This window comes from Marmota marmota, unplaced genomic scaffold (assembly GCF_001458135.2).
Source record: "Marmota marmota marmota unplaced genomic scaffold, marMar, whole genome shotgun sequence".
Lineage (NCBI taxonomy): Eukaryota > Metazoa > Chordata > Mammalia > Rodentia > Sciuridae > Marmota > Marmota marmota.
In genome coordinates this window covers 7,827,417-7,843,485 of record NW_025999982.1, presented here as the reverse complement: position 1 = coordinate 7,843,485, position 16,069 = coordinate 7,827,417, and the positions used below count along the sequence as shown (strand labels likewise).

General features: G+C 45.7%; 1 protein-coding gene and 1 long non-coding RNA gene across 7 annotated transcripts in view; both read left to right on the top strand.

The window, feature by feature from the left end:
- LOC125617443 lies at positions 1–3,937 on the top strand. Its single transcript, XR_007348443.1, has 3 exons — positions 1–288; positions 1,488–1,612; positions 2,010–3,937. It is a non-coding gene; the product is annotated as an uncharacterized LOC125617443 (long non-coding RNA).
- Positions 1–16,069, top strand: part of Mocs1 (molybdenum cofactor synthesis 1) — a 28,453-nt gene that overhangs the window by 223 nt on the left and 12,161 nt on the right. For 4 of the 6 annotated variants that reach the window (XM_048805242.1, XM_015487688.2, XM_015487687.2 and 1 more), the window contains exons 2-3: positions 5,778–5,904; positions 7,325–7,492. In XM_048805242.1, the coding sequence (XP_048661199.1) occupies positions 5,778–5,904; positions 7,325–7,492 (295 nt within the window). Of the gene's footprint in view, positions 1–5,775; positions 5,905–6,641; positions 6,833–7,324; positions 7,493–16,069 lie in introns of those variants that run through there. The other 2 variants (XM_048805244.1, XM_048805243.1) reach the window with 2 other exon arrangements.

Here is a 16,069-nt window from a genome sequence, read left to right as displayed (position 1 = left end):
CCCCTGCACCCGCACCTTTCCCGTCCAGGCCGGAGCATTTCACCCCTTCCCTAGAGAAGCACCAGATCTGTACTCCGAGCCCCTTCTGGGACCCTCTTGGCGTTCAGGCAGGCAGCGAATGTGTTCCCCAGATGGGCTGCTTGGGCTCACCTGCTAGCCCAGCAGGAGCGGCTCCTTGGAGGCTCGCTTCAGAACCCCCGTCCCAGACCTGTTACCCGCTTCCAGGACTCAGTTTGCAGAAAATAGGGGCCGCCAAGGAATGGGACTTTGCATCTTGTGAGGTGTTTTGTAAGTACTCCTCAGCCCCGTCTCACTTTTTTACCTTTTCTCTCGTTATGCCCTGAGTGGAGGGTGTCTGTGTGTGATAAGGTGTTCCTGTGATAACAGCTTCATCATAATGTGACACTAAAAATGTCACCAACAGTCAGTTATTACTTTGTAATCGCAGGGCTTTGTGCTGTGTCCTTTTGCTTGCTCTTTCTGCCTCATCTTTGTTTCCCTTGGGAGGGTTCAGCCTCATTCTAGAGGTTACAGAGCAGGACGTGGCTTTTTCCGGGTTAAGGATTTCTGCCTCTCTTTAGGATTTGGGGTAGGAGCCCTCCATCCTTGACAGTGCCCCACAGAGCCTTTCATGTCCTAACAAGTTCTAAGTTTATTGTTGTTTTGGTCATGTGATTAGAGAAAAATTTGCCCAGCATCTTTTTACATTTGGTAAACATCTTTTCTAGATTAATCTACTTCTTTTCTAGTCTTCCAGGACAGAGCATGTCCTGGGATTCTTTGGATCACTCAATCATTGACCTCTCCATCTTTCTCAATGAGAGGGTGGGCTTGTGTCCAGAGCACTTGCTTTCCCTAAATCTCAGCCGCTCTAGGATCCTAAGATAAGCATTGCTTTTGGAAATAGAAAAAATTTAGTATCCTTGAACTTTGCTTTCCCATCTCTTCCTCAGTGAAGTTCAGAGATGACTGCGATATCTTTAAAGAATTCAAAAAGGGAAGTTTCCTTACCCTTCCCCCTTATTTTGTACTTTTCATGAGAGGGCCTATGCTAGGTGACTTAATAATACATGGTCTCCTTTAGTCCTCACAATAAATAGAATCAGGTGGGTAGGACCTGTATTTTCAGGTGAAGTGGTTCAGCTATATCATCCCTCAGGTTACTGTAAAGCAAGGGAGAAAGAACTTTATGTGGATCCTGGGGAGAGGAGCTGTGCTACTCTTTGTTTACCCTGCAAGGGCAGATTGGATGTAGCAGGAAGAACAGAGATAGGCTCTGGGGCAGGGTTTGAATCCTGCCCCTTATTAGAAGTTTGAGTTTCAGCAAGTTACTTCTCAGAACCTCTGTTTTGTCACAGCATCTGTGCCATATAGGATGTTAACAGTTAATATATTCTAACATATATACTTAGCACCTCCATGTGCCAGACTTTCCTCTGTGTTACATAAGCATTTGTGCTAATTATTATCCTTGCTATCCTTGGCAGGCGCTGTCCTATCAGTTTCTCCCCAGTCCCCCAGACATGCAGGATGGTCCTATCAGCTGAACAATCACATCTGATTTCTGAATACTGGGAACTCCTCAATGCCAGGGACTCCTCTGCCTTTCTAGGTATTTCCCTATGGCACTTGACACACAGCTGTGTGGGCAGGGGCATCAGCAGATGTATTTGACTTCTTGAAATGCAAGTAGAGAGTATGGGAATAGCAGGCTGAGCACTGGACAGGGAGTCCTACTGTCATTCTCCATCTGCCTCCAATTTCACCTGGTTGTGGGACTGTCACTTTTCCTTGCTTCATGTCTACAAATTCAGAAGGTTGGACTAGCTCATGCAGTAGGAGAGGGTACAGAAATCCATCTTCAAGAGAATCTCAGAGGTGTGATGAGATATATATATCTGATGAACTCATCCACAGAGCTTTCCAGTTGATATGAGCAGGGGTGGGGGCATCTGGAACCCCTGTCCCACCTTCCCTTTCAGTGGAGTCCCTTTCCCCACCCCTCACAGGGATCTGTTTTGGAAGAGCCAGAATGAAAAGTCACTGGGCATTGTTTGTGTCCGGATGTGGCCATGAGAGGGAGAAGTGAGAAGTAAGTGGGAATTGGCTGTGAAGACAGTGGAAGGGGGAATTCTTGGCTGGGTCTGAAGACAGGTTGAACAGCTTCCACAGGTACAAAAGGGTCATGGTGGTGTCTGGGTAAGTGGGGACCTGCCACAGTGATTGGGGTGGCCCACACAACCCTCTCTGCAGGATTTAGTGCAGCCCAGGTTTACCCCTCTTTCTTCTGAAGCTCCAGGTACTTTGTGTCCTCTTACTGAATAGATTAATTTTGAGGAATCCGTGGTAATACATCATCCCAATAGCAGGTAAATTGGGACCATTGATAAATTAGTTTGGCATGTGTTTTTTTTCTCTTAAGTAACCCTGCTATTCTATCTAGATTCTAGAGCTATTGGGTAGCTGGCCTTTACCTTTCCAGCCAAATGCCCTTAAGGGTGAGGTTCTTCCCTTAACTGCCTTGGTAATACCCTTTCCCACCTCCTGTACCCCAGTGAGTATGGGATATATAAGAGATAAACAGTAGCATATGGAAGGCTGCCTAGAGCCTGGTTAGTAGCACTACTATCAGTGGTCTTAGAGGAACTTGGACCCCCTATGTCCTTCTTTGGGTAATGTGGTGGCAGATCTGAAAGTCAGTCGCAAGCCATGTGCCATTAGTAGAGTTGGACACATACATCTGATGTAGGAGTTAAGAAAGTGACAGTGATTACTTATGTGTCAGGAACTCCTCCAACTGAATAGAATAATAGGATTAAGAGTAGAATAATAGGATTATTATCTCCACTTTCTAGAGGAAGAAACTTAAAAGTTCAGAGAACTCAGGACACCTGCTCAACAGCAAGTTGAGGTTTATAATCCGGGTTTACCTATCTCATGAATCATGACTACCACCCTCAAACTAGAATGGCACCTGATCCTGGTGTCACTACACCCATGGTGAACCCTGGCTGCATTCTCAATTGAGTAAGAATCTTTGGGGTGGGGCTCTGTCCTTAGGACTTCTAGAAGCTCTTCAGGTGACTTTGATGTGCAGCCAAGATTGAGAACCTTGTATTAGGTTAAGCTGTTTTTATAGCAGAGACCAGCCCAGAAGCAGTGTAAGTGGATTTTCCATACGCCACCTTTCTCATTCCATTAGATAGGCCTTGACACGACGGTTCAACACTTGGTACCAACGTACTTTGCTCCATGCTGGAGATATGAAATCCTGTGAGAGGGCTTCCTGCAGGGGAAGCTGCCTGCTCCAGGTTGGGGCCCTGGGAATGTGGGCAGCCTGGAGCTTTCTACTTCCTTGACATGCCCCAGCCAGTCCTGAGTGAGTGAGGCCCCTGTCCGCCCAATAATCCCCTCTGAATCCTGGATGACTTTGGTGTGGATATTTTTTTTTCCCTCCAGAAGATTTAAGGAAAAGAGAAAAAGAATGAGAGAAGGCAAGTAGGACCTGCAGTGTGGGAGGAGAGGCAGGATGGAGGGCCTGAGAGCACTCCCCACCGCTCCCTGCTCCTCCAGTTCTCTGGTTTCTGCCAAGTCATGCTCCTTGGTCCTCTCACCTGCTCGATTCCCAGATTTATTTTGGCGGCTCCTTCACCCAGCCACTCCCCACCTTATGTTAGAGTAAGCAAAACATCTTGGCAGGTGAGGAGGTAGAGAGCCTGTGGTGATCAACAGGATTACATTGCAAATAGCTGTTGAGGGGAAAGGGATGCAGCTCTGCCATAAACCTGGGTCCCTCTGATACCGCTGGTTATCGGTGACGAGTTCTGCTCCCTCACATGTGGAAGTTTGAATATTAGAGAAGCACGCCAAGGCAAGCATATAAAGCAGGGTTCATTTAAAAAGGGTAACATAGACTTCTCCCAGGAGGGAGTGGGGGGCCATAGCTGGTATCCTGGTATCCCAAGAATCAAGGTGTCCTGCCTTTTTAAAATATGTCCTAGACTTCCTTTGTTCTCCTGCTCTCTTATTTCTGTTCTTCCTGCCTAGTGACTAGGCCCAGGAGATGCTCAGTGGGATGGTGGGACATCCAAAAAGTGAGAAGTAGATGGATTGGGGCGGGGGGGGGGGGCAGTTCCTGGGACAGGTTACCTTAGCAACAGGTCGAAGCAGGGTCAGGTTATCTTGATAGGGTAGAGGAAGACTCTGAAGGCATTTCAGTCCCTCAGGGGGCAGTTTCCAACTTCCTGAACTCAAATTGGCCTCTTTGACCCGATATGACTTGATTTACCTATCTATACTGATTGCCTCTTTTAATTCTGGATTCACCTCCTTGTCTCATCTCCTGGACTTTAATGGTCAGTGGGATTTTAGATGATAGTGCAACCCCTGACTTTTCTAAGGGAAGTGACTTAGAATCATAGCAGCCTGCAGTTTAGAGAAGTGAAAGTTGCTTGCTCCCTATGGGACTATGAGCAGGGTTTCTCCAAGGAGAAACCCTTGGAGGGGTAGTTAGTAGTGAGGAAAGTTTTTTGGGCCCAGAAAAATCATGACCCCACCTACCCATTCTCACACTCACGCCCCTTCTATCTTTGATTGAATTAATGACTCCTAAACCTGGCTCACTTTGGAATCTCCTGGAAAGATCACAAAGATCTGGATTCAGATGGAATCCAGTGGAACTTTTTTCTTGTACTCCCCAAATGATTTTAATGTGCAGCCAGGGCTGAGGTGACTTATCAGTTTCTTCCTCCTAGGTATAGCACACAGCTACCCTGGACTTCTAGAAGGCCAGAGGCCTTCCGCTCTTAAGTGGCAAGATCATGATGATCCTGGTTATTAAGTTACCAGCTTCTTTACTTCTAGCAAGACAACCTTGACCTATAACCTTGTTCTTATTTGACAGTGGGAAAGCAGACCAGGAAAAATCAAGAAACTTTTTATGTCTGGTCACTCCTGGCCCAGAAATCAAGGTTCTTGCCCCCAGCCCAGAGCTCTGTCCATAGACCTCACAGATAGGTGCCAGGGTCGTGATTCTTTGTCCTAGAGGTTAGTCATTGTCCTACCTACTGGAATTAGAAGAAAGAACATAGAATGAGAAGTCCTGAATTTGAATCCTGATTCTGCTAGTGTGTACTTGGACTCCATCCTCGCCTTGGTTATAATGACCCCTTATGGGTGGGTGTGGGAATTGGACAGAGAACATTCTTTGGGAACCTTAAGATTGGTAAGTGTTACCACCAGGAGCAGTGATCTCACTGCTGTTCGGATTGTCATTCTCTGGGCTCTGGAAAGGGGAGAGGGCTGAGCAGGAGACAAATCAGACTAGCTGCAGAACAAGCAGGGTTGGCTCCCTTTCTCTCCCCAGAACTGGTTTGGGCCTTGTTTGGAGCCTGCAGCAATCTCCTCCCTGTTGGCCCCACACAATAGGTGCTAATCCTTCCTTCTGGCACTAGGTAGAACAAAGAATAAGGACTGAAAGAATCCCTACCCACCCTTGACTCCACTTGCTGCCCAACCAGAATTCCCTATCCTCAGCCAAGGGTCTAGGAGAAGGGTCCTTCCCTCCAGTCTGTTTCCTAGTCTCTCAATCAGAGGGACAATCCCAACTCCCCTGAAGTTGCAGGGCCCAGATAAATAGTTTAGAAGTGCTATCCACATGTAAGAGGTGGGGGAGGGGCTGTTCACCTTGGGCCCTCGAGTTCACCCCAGGTGGGTCTCCTCCTGCCTCCCCTATCCTCGAAGTCTGTCCCATGATTCCCCCTGCCCTGTCCTTGCAGGACCTGTCTAGGCGGAAGCCATTCCTGAAGGAGCATGTGGCCCCTTTCTCCACCTTCCTCACAGACAACTTCGGCCGGCAACACAACTACCTGCGGATCTCCCTCACCGAGAAGTGCAACCTCCGATGTGAGTCTCCATCCTGAGCCCGCTCTGGGCTCACTCTGGGCTGTTGTCCCTTTCCTGAAGTGGCTTCTGAAATCTCCCCATGACCAGAAAGCCACTTTGGTCCTCTGATGTTGGTCTTCCAACTTCCTCACCCACCTGCCTTGCTGGCCAAGCCAGGCAGGCTTTGAGGGCCTAGAGAGGTCAAGGCTGAGTTTCAGGATTCTGGAAGGTCAGTCCTACTGAGATTATATTTGAGAACAGTACTGTGATTGGGTCCCGGACCTCTCAGTCTTCAGTCCTCCTTCCTCCTGTTTCCCTTCCATTTCTAAAAGTCCAGGACATGGCCAGGGTCGGGGTGGTTGACATTATAAAGGGTGATATATATATATATAGCAGCGCCTGAGGTCAACACTGTCAGCCATGAGATGTCCCAATCACCCCAAACCATGCTGACACACAGAGCATTCATAATTCCCTGCAGGGAGCATTCTAGGTGAGTGACCCCTGCTATGGGGACTTCCAGAGTTGAGTCTTTCTTTCCCTCCTCCCTTCTTTCTTTGCCCCTTACTCCTCCTTCTCCCTTTCCCTTCTCTCCTCCCCTTCTTTCCTTCCCTCCCTCCTACTCTATCTCATAATAAGAAATATATTTGCTTCATGGGTCAATAAACACACACACACACATACACGAATTTGGTAAATGTTTAACCAAACATACTACATGTGCTGCATTCTTATATTTTTTAACCTATTCTTCCCAGTCTCTGGAGTCCACATCTGGACCCAACATGCTGCTTGACTTTGTGATAACATCTTGACCCAACCCTTAAAAAAGCTGCACTCTAGGAAGTGGTGCCCAGAAATGGTGCTCCTTCTGTTCTGCAGCTCACCTGTTTACCCCTTCTGCTACCTCACCCTGGACAAGGAGCACCTCAGTTTTCCAGCCTGTGAAGTGAGACTCATAACCTGTAATAGATAGGGTGGATTTGAGGCACTTGTGTCTACAGAGGACAGTGGCTTTCACCAGACCAGAGAGGAATACTCTCACTCATGACATGCCCAAAGAGAAGTGACTGCCACAACTAGGTAGGGGAGGAGAACGAATAACACCAGCAGAAGTGGGCCCAGGGTCCTAACCCTTCTAGGCAGACCCTACCCCAGGCTGAGGGACCAGCGTTCCAGTGCCCCCAGCCAGTTAGTTTGGTTAAACCCTTACTTTCAGCTCCCCACAGAGGGATGGTCAGGCCAGGTTGCGGGGCCCAGTAAGATGAGAAGAGGGAGGCAGGGATTTATAGGACTTCTGACTTGGTGAGATCTCTCCCCAGTGTCTAGACAGGGTTTAGGGGAACTGTTGACCTAATGGGAAGCTGGGGAGCAGGGACATCCTGGGCCTGCCTGCCGGCCATACCTATTTCCTACCACCTCATCCCCTTCCTTCCCTCAGGCCAATACTGCATGCCTGAAGAGGGTGTCCCCTTAACCCCCAAGGCTGACCTGCTGACTACAGAGGAGATCCTGACCCTTGCCCGGCTTTTTGTGAAAGAAGGTGTTGATAAGATCCGGCTCACAGGTGGAGAGCCTCTCATCCGACCAGATGTGGTGGACATTGTGGGTGAGTTGGACAAATGTCATCACCATCTCGCATCTCCTGCCTCCTCCAGCTGAACTCAGATGTTAACCTTAATATTGGCAGTTGTCATTCATTTGGACATTTGGACATTATGTTCACTTGGTCCTATAAGGAGTGCTATTTATTATTCCTTTTTTGATGAGAAAAGGAGTCATGGAGAGATTCAGCTTGTCCAGGGTCACAAAGCTGCTCAATCCAAATCCCAGTGGCTTGCTGTCACATTGAGACCAAAGTCCTCCCCAGTCAGCCCACATGACTGATGTCCATGACCTCTTGTCTGCCTCTCTGCCTCCTCCCTCCTCTCCAGACACACAGCCAGGTTTTCATGCTCACTGTTCCCTTCCAGGGGAGCTTGGGGCTCACTGCTTGACCTCCTTTAGGTCTCTGCTCAAATTTCAGCTCCTCAGCAAAGCTTTCCTTGACCATTCTGTCTAAAGTACATCTCACCCATACACCCAGTCACTCCTCCTCCCAGAAATTGGCAAGCGGCAGCCCAGGGGCCAAATTTGGTTCACCACATGTTTTTTATATGACTTACAAACTGGGAATGGTTTTTATATTTCTAAATGGTGGTGGGGGGGAATCAAAAGAATAACAGTTTAACAGTTTCTACCACATGAAATTCACATGAAATCCTAAGTTTGTCCATTAATAGTTTTATCGGAACATAGCCATGCCCAATTATTTCCATATTGCAACTACTCAATTCTGCAAAAGCAGCCATGGGCAATAAAGACTGTGTTGCAAAACTGGCCGGACAGGCTGAAAATGTCTATTATTTGGATTTTCACAGAAAAAAGTATGGCAATCCTTGCTCTCTCCCCCTTAGTTTAATTTTCTTTGTAACATTTATTTCATCCTGGATTATTTGTCCGCATGTTTGGTTTTTTTTAGTGGTCTAGCTCTTCCTTTACCATGGACGCTCAGGTTGCAGGGCAGGGTTTGTTCCCAGCTCCTAAACTGGGCCTGAGGTGTACTTTGGTGCTCACTGTTGAACGAATGCAGGGTGGGTCAAAGCCCATTCTCTGGAGTAAGACATCCTTCTGTTTGAATCTCAGCTATGACTCTTACTGACAGTGTATCTTTAGGCAACTTTTAAGATTCATCCTAAGCCTTGGGGCCTTGAGGGTACAATCTTACAGGGTTGACCTGAGGAGGGAGTGAGAAGGAGTGACCAGCACTCAGCTGGTGCTCTACAGGCCTCTCACTTTGTGCTGCTTTGAATCCCCAAGACAGGCAGAGAGAGACCTTCGTTCATGTTGTTATGAATAATGGAATCAAAGGAAAATAAGGTTCCATGTTTTGGGTGCTGCCTCCTTCCCAGCTGCTCTGGATGGGATCTCCTCAGCACTGCCTCATTCACGGGTTCGGTAGATGTTCTGGTGAGAACCTCCTCAAAGGCCTGGTACCGTGTGGGAGCGTGAAGACGTGGGAGCCGAGGTGCAGGCCTCGCTGCTGCGCAGCCCACGGCAGGAGGCAGCTGCTGGAGTGGCTTGCTGGCCATGTGCCGAGGCTGACCTAGCGAAAGCCAGGTGCTGTGGGAGTACCAAGGAGGAGCCCAGGGCCAGGGCCCTCTGAAAACCCTCAGTCCCCACAGGTCACTCAACCTGGGCTCCTGCTAGCATTTCTGTGCAGCTGCAGGTCCTCAGAACTGAAAGACTTCCTGGATTCCAGGAAAAGGGCTGTAGCCGTCTGGTTGCCAAGTCCAGCCCCCTCATTTAGGCCACTTCCTTGGTCCCCTGCCACAGCGTGGGTTCCACCTTCAAACCCAGTGCTCCATGCCAGGCCTGTGGAGGAGCCAAGGGAAGAAGGATGACTGGCTGGTCAGCATGGTGTGGGGACTCTGAGCTGTCTATGGAAGGCGGCCATCAGCTTGCACAGTGAGAAGAGCAGGAGCCAGGGAGCTTGGCAGCCCTAGTTCCCAGTTCCACCACTCCTTGCTCCCATGAATTTCTTCATGTTCTTCCCCTTCCCTTCCTCAGCCTCCTCATCAACTTTAAGGACCTTTCCCTTTCCTGCTGTGATGTGCTGACAGGCACCCATGGACAGGTTAGGACAAGGACCTGCCTACTGTGACCTGCTCCTGAGGATCTCCCTCTTCCCCACTTCCTCCCTCCTCCAGTGCTTCAAAGAATGGCAGCTGCCCTGCTTTGACCTCCTGTGGAGCGCTTTCTGTCCTCCCCTGGCCCCTCTGGTCTTCCCCAGAGGGGCTTCCTCACAGCAAAACCTCCTTAAGGGCAGGGCAGGTAGGTGCTCCTGGGGAGTGAGGACTGGGCTGGGGTTAGGAAGTAGAAGCCCAGCCTGTGGAAGGATGTTCATTAACATACATTTGTCCCCACCTTCCCAGGTGGCAAAGTGGAAGGATGGTGGCAGCTCACAGGTTTCAGTGGAGCTTGAGGTCCTGTTCACTCCTGCCCAAGCTCTCACCACCTGAGTGCGGCAGGGCTCTCCCCACCCTTGGGTCTGCACCACGCAGCTCTCTGGCACCCTCTGTCTGCCGTCCCTGTGACACTCACAGCCACCCTCTTCCCTGAGCCTTTTTCCACTCTGCCTCTGCACACATTCCTCTGCCCCTTCCTTTCAGTTCAGGTGGGTGTGAAGTCCTGTCGTCCACTAGAACTGTCCTAGATGATGGGAAGGTCTTCGTGGTCTGCTATGGTAGCCACTAGGCACAGTAGCTCTCAAGCACTTAACTTGTGACTAATGTGGCTGTGAAACTCGTTTTATTACCTTCTCGGTATGAACAGCCTCATGAGTAGAGCTGCCATGTTGGAGAGTGAAAGTTAGGGACTCCCCAAAAGAAACAAGGGAGAGGAAACCAGGTACGCACGTGCGTGATGGTGTTGAGGGGTTTGCAAAGCCTTGTACGTGTGGTGACTTCAGAATGGCTTGTCACTGTCAGTGCTGCAGTCTCCACTTTTTCTTCTCTCTCCCCTTCTGTCTTTGTCTTCCGTTTCTTCTTTCCTTCCCCCCTCACTCCTTCACTCTTGCTTATAGAGAAGAGGCAGATCTCACACCTTAAAGCCCAGGAGAGCCTACTGCAATGGGCAGCCCCTGCAGACTTTGAGAAGTGTGATGTTTTTTCTTTTATTTTTGATGGAGTCCACTTGTGTAGAAATCTATTAAATAAACTCCTTGGTTCTTGAGGTATTTTCATCACTAGTCTATATGTGACTTGATTTCCTTTACTCTCATTTGTCTTAATAATGTTATCAGTTCCTAAGGAAACTCACTCTCTGACCAATCTTTTTTCTTAAGAGTAAGAACACTGGTAACAACTTCTAACCACCTTTGTGCCCTTCCTGATCCTGTCCCCTTTCCCCCCACTACCACCTGAGGCAAACACTGATAAACTGTGTTTATCTTTCCCTTGGTTTTACAAAATCAGCTGTAGTGTTTTTGAACTTCATAAATGTGCTGTACGTAAACATACAGCATTTCAGGGCTACGGTTTTGATGTCAGTGAAATTCATGCGTGGTATCCAGAGTCATCCTTTCCCTGTTCTCTGTGAGCTACTGTTCTATTATATGACTATGATGTATGTTTTAGTGAGCATTTGAGTTGGTTACCGGTTTTTGGGTTTGTAAATAGTGCTATTTTGAACACTGTTATTCTCACATTTCCTGTATGGTTTCTCTAGGAGCAGAATTGCTGGCTCATAGAACATGTGAATATTTGACTTTGGAAAACAACTTGGCATTGCTTTATGAAGTAGTTGTCCCTCTGTATTCTCACCAACAATACAGATTCTGCTCAGCAGCTTCTTTAACGCTTGTGGTACTATTCTTGATTTTTGCCAATTAAATGTGTAAAATCATGTTTCACTATGGTCTCGATTTATATTCTCATGTTAGAAATGAGGTCCAGTATCTCTTCACATGTTAACTAGCCATGTGTATTTCTGTGTAATACCTGATCATGTTTTTTCACATTTTTCTACTTGGTTATTTGTCCTTTCACATTGATTTGGTAAAGGTTATTTGTATATATTGCAAATATCTTCTCCCAGTTTGCAAAAATAAGCTCTACTTTGAATAATGATACTTTTGAACAGTAGCAGATATTAAGTAATTAAGCGTTTTCTTATTAATTAACATCTAACCCAAGGTCAAATGAACTGTTCTTTTTCTGCTTAAAAAAAATTAAAGTTTTGCATTAAAATTCTTAGTTCATCTATGGATGATTTTTAGGAGTCCAATTTAATATTTTTCCATACAGATGGCCACTTTTTCTAGTTCCTTGTATTGCACAGTCCCCATTTCCTCCCATAAATTTGTCATATAGGTATTGATCTGTTTCATGTTGTACTATGTTCTATTTATTGCTCAGTTTTTGTCTTCATGCCAGTATTGCACTATCTTAATCATTCTAGCTTCAGAATATATCCATTATTGAGTAGGGCAATTCCTTTTTATTTTTCAACAGTGCTTTAGCTGTGTTAAGCTTTGGCCATTTAAATTTTAGGATCAGTTTATCAAGTAACATGGGTAAACCTCCTGGGGTCTTAATTGCATTGAATTGGGAAGAATTAACATCAGTTTTGCTCATAGCCCCTAGAGCTATCTTCCTCCTTTGCCCTGCTCTTTGCTCAGGGATCACATTGTGTAGGGTCCCTTGTCTTTTGGCCCCTTCTCCTATTCTGTGCTGGGTTTTCCCCTGTATCTTTGGCCCTAGGCATGGTAATGGATCCCTGGTGTCACTAGTCTGAGTACCATACTGTGCGTTGTTGGGTCCTTGCATCCTGCTCATACCTTTATAAGCAGCTTTTATCGTAGTCTAATTTAACCATCTGAGGTGAACTCAATTTTATGCTGGGATCCTGACAGGGTCATTTAAAAAACCAAAACAACAACAACAACAAAAAAAATCTGATTTTTTTTTTTCTGGTACATTTCTTTGTTACCCAACTCTTCCATCGAGAAATTAAACAGAGGCTGTTTAATTTTTTTAATTTTCCTATGCTAACAACTGTATAATCTGTAACTAAAAGCTGGGTCTTTTCTTTTTGATCCAATATGCCTTTAATTTTCTTGTTCTATCACCATATCCAGGACCTCAGGTGTGCAGTGTTGGATAATTAGTGGTGATAAGAGAATGTTAACTACAAGTCACTACTTCTTCACAATCTGTTGAGGCTTGTTTTATGGAAGTTTCCATGGATGTTTTGGAAGTTTCCATGGATGTTTTGAGCATACTTGAGAAAACTGTTCTCCGATTGTTGGATGTAGAATTCTATATATTCATCCATTGGGTTATAAAATTGGTGATTCTAGTGTTCAGCCCTTTGTGTTGTCATGATCTTTGCTGGGTTTGTGTCTTCCTGACCTGCCAATAATAAATGAATAGATTTGTTAATTTCTCCCAGGGATTCTGTTGCTTTTTATGTTTATTTATTTATTTAAAATACTTTTTTTAGTTATACATGGGCACAGTAACTTTATTTTGCTTATTTATTTTTATGTGGTGCTGAGGATTGAACCCAGTGCCTTACATGTACGAGGCAAGCTCTCTACCACTGAGCCACAACCCCAGCCCCTCTGTTGCTTTTTAGTTTATACATTTGAAGCAACTTCACTAGGTACATACATGTTTAGAGGTGTTGTGTCTTTTTGGTAAATTGAACCTTTTGCCATTATGTACTATCTAAATTTTTCTCTTTAATGAGACCTTAGTGGTAATATATGAGTTTTATTTTACCAAAGTTGTATCAGCGTTTATTATGTCTGCTATATCTTTTTTCATCTTTTTACTTCAAACTTTTTAGCGTTCTTGTACTTTGGGTGTATTTCAAGTATAGTTCAGTGGCAGAGCACTTACAGAGCAGGTGAGACCCTGGGTTCAGTAACCAGCACCCCCACACACAAAAAAATACCACCCAGTTGTCTTTTATAGTCAATATCACATGAGAGAGGTCTCATGTCATTTTGGTCCTTGGTCCTTTAAGGTGTTCCGTTCTTTTACTTTGAAAGTTATTAATAATCTTTTTTTTTTTTTTAAATCTGATTTCCTTGAATTTTACTGTAGTATTTAGTAGTCTATCTTGAATAAGATTTTCCTCAATTGTTCTGTTGGTATTCAATAAAATTTCACTTTTTAAAATTCATTTTACAGGAGGACAGTTTGTTTTGGCTCATGTTTTCAGGGGTTCAGTTCAGGGTGGGTTGACTGCATTGCCCTGGGCCCAAGGTGACACAGACCTTCCTAGTGGAAGGGCATTCGGGAGAAGCACTGCTCCATTGTTCATGGTGGCCACAAAGCAGAGAGAAAAGGGGAAGGGGCTGTGGGGAAAATTCACCCTTGAACACTGTTATTCTCACATTTCCTATACGATTTCTCTAGGAGCAGAATCGCTGGCTCATAGAACATGTGAATATTTGACTTTGGAAAACAACTTGGCATTGCTTTATGAGGTACTTGTCCCTCTGTACTCTCTTCCAGCCATGTCCCACCTGCCTGCAGTTCCCACCCAGTTAGTCCATTCAAATTAGGATGGACTGATTAGGTTATAGCTCTCACAGTCCAGTCCTTTCACCTCTGAACATTGCTGCATTATTAACACAGGACCTTTTGGGGGACACCTCATATCCAGGCTATTAACATTCTGCCCTGGGCCACCAAGAGCTCATTTCTTCTTACGGTTCAAGTGCATTTAGTTTATCTCCTAGAGTCCCATAGCCCTAACAGCTCCAGCATTGCCCAAAAGTCTAAGTCCAGAGTCTCATCTGAGACTCAAAGTATACTCTTGTAAAAACCAAAAGCAAGATACACAGATCCATTATAAAATGGCAAGAGTAGACATTCTCATTCCAAAAGGAAGAAATAGTGGCAGAGAAAGAAGGGATGGTGAGGGCTGGGTTTGTGGCTCAGCAGTAGAGTGCTCATCTAGCACATGCGAGGCCCCGAGTTTGATCCTCAGCACCACATAAAAATAAATAAATAAAATAAAGGTTTTGTGTCCAACTACAATTGAAAAGTAAATATTAAAAAAAAAAAAAAAGGAACGGAACGAAAAGAAAACAAACCCAGCTAGGCAAACAGTTCCCATAGCACCTCGTACAGCAACATTTTGCTTTTAATCCTAAAATGTTTGTCATAAGCTTGGGGGAAATTTTCTCCATTATTTCTTCATGTATATCCTTCTCTCCATTAAATCTTCCCCCTAAAAAACTCTGCTGTCTGAGTGTTGCTCCTCCTACCTGTGGCCTTCATCCTAAGTTATATTTTGATTTCTTCCTTTCTTCCTCATTTTCCTGAGGACTGCCTAGCCCTGTCTTCGAGATCACTTGATTTCTCTGTGTCCATGACTCTGTCATCTGCATTCTTTATATCACAATTATGTTTTTATTTAATATTTTGTCTTGTTCCTTTTTACACTTTTAGAATCTACTTTATTTCATATCAATATTATTTATCTTGGAGCTCACCAGATCTCTCCTTTACTGAACTTGCAATGAGAGGGCGTGCTGCGGCGCTGTGCAGGTGGCCCTCCTGTGGGTCTTTGCCTGAAGTCCTCAGTGAGAAGTAGAGTTGGGAGGAGATGGTCACCCCTAATTTTAATCCACAGTCCCCTAGCCTTTGGAGGGGGAGCATGGGGGGAGTGAACACAGGGGATGGTCAGTACCCACCTGCTGTCCCCACCTCCTCTCCCAGTAGGGCTTGGCAGGTTCCCGAGTTCACCTCCCGAGGGCTCCCAAACAGGTTCTGTTGAGCATTTGCCACAGATTTTTCAGTAAGGGGACCTCAGTGATTGTGTCCAGGTGGCAGTGGAGGAGCAAGAAAGGAGCTCACACTGCCTTGCTTTCCTTTCTCTGCTCACATTCCCTGCCAGTGGACCCAGCTGCCCCCCCACACACAGACACCAGTTCAGAGTAGCTTTCATCTTCCTGTGAGTTTCTCAAGATTTTTTTTTTTTTTACATTTCTCCAGGATGGATTTTTACATTTCTCCAGGGGTAGCCAATGAGCACTGCTAATTTTCCTTGTTGGCAGAACCAGAGTGAAGTTCCTCTCTGCTTTTTCACATAGCCGCTATTTTTAAACTCTTATGTTCTTTTAATATATATATATTTCAGATGAGCAAAAAGAATATTGCCACTGCCCATGTGTGTGACCACTGTCAACATTTTGTTTTGTGTCCTGCCTGCCTTTGCTTTATTATGTGTTGCTCTGCAGTTTGTCATAAGCTTGTCGATAGCTATAGTTCACAGCCCCGATTATTTCCTTAAGTTAAATTCATAAAAGTGAAGTTCTAGGTCAAAGCCTTTTAAAGTTCCATACTCTAACTTCTCCCCAGGATTTTTTTCTCCTATACCATGAGCATGTGCATTCCCATGCAATCCTACCAAAACAATTAACTTGGTAATCTTTTTGCCTTTTTCTCAGTCCAGCTTTGCTAGGATGCTTTACTCCTGGTGTCTGCTCTCATGGGAAACTAGGCTGGTTCTCCACCAGGAGCCATCCATTCCCTAGTTTGATGGAAGCACCTGTCTCAGGATGGAAAGACCTAGTCAGTGTTACTATCCAGTAGCACAAAGTCAACTACAAACCAAGGGGTGGGTG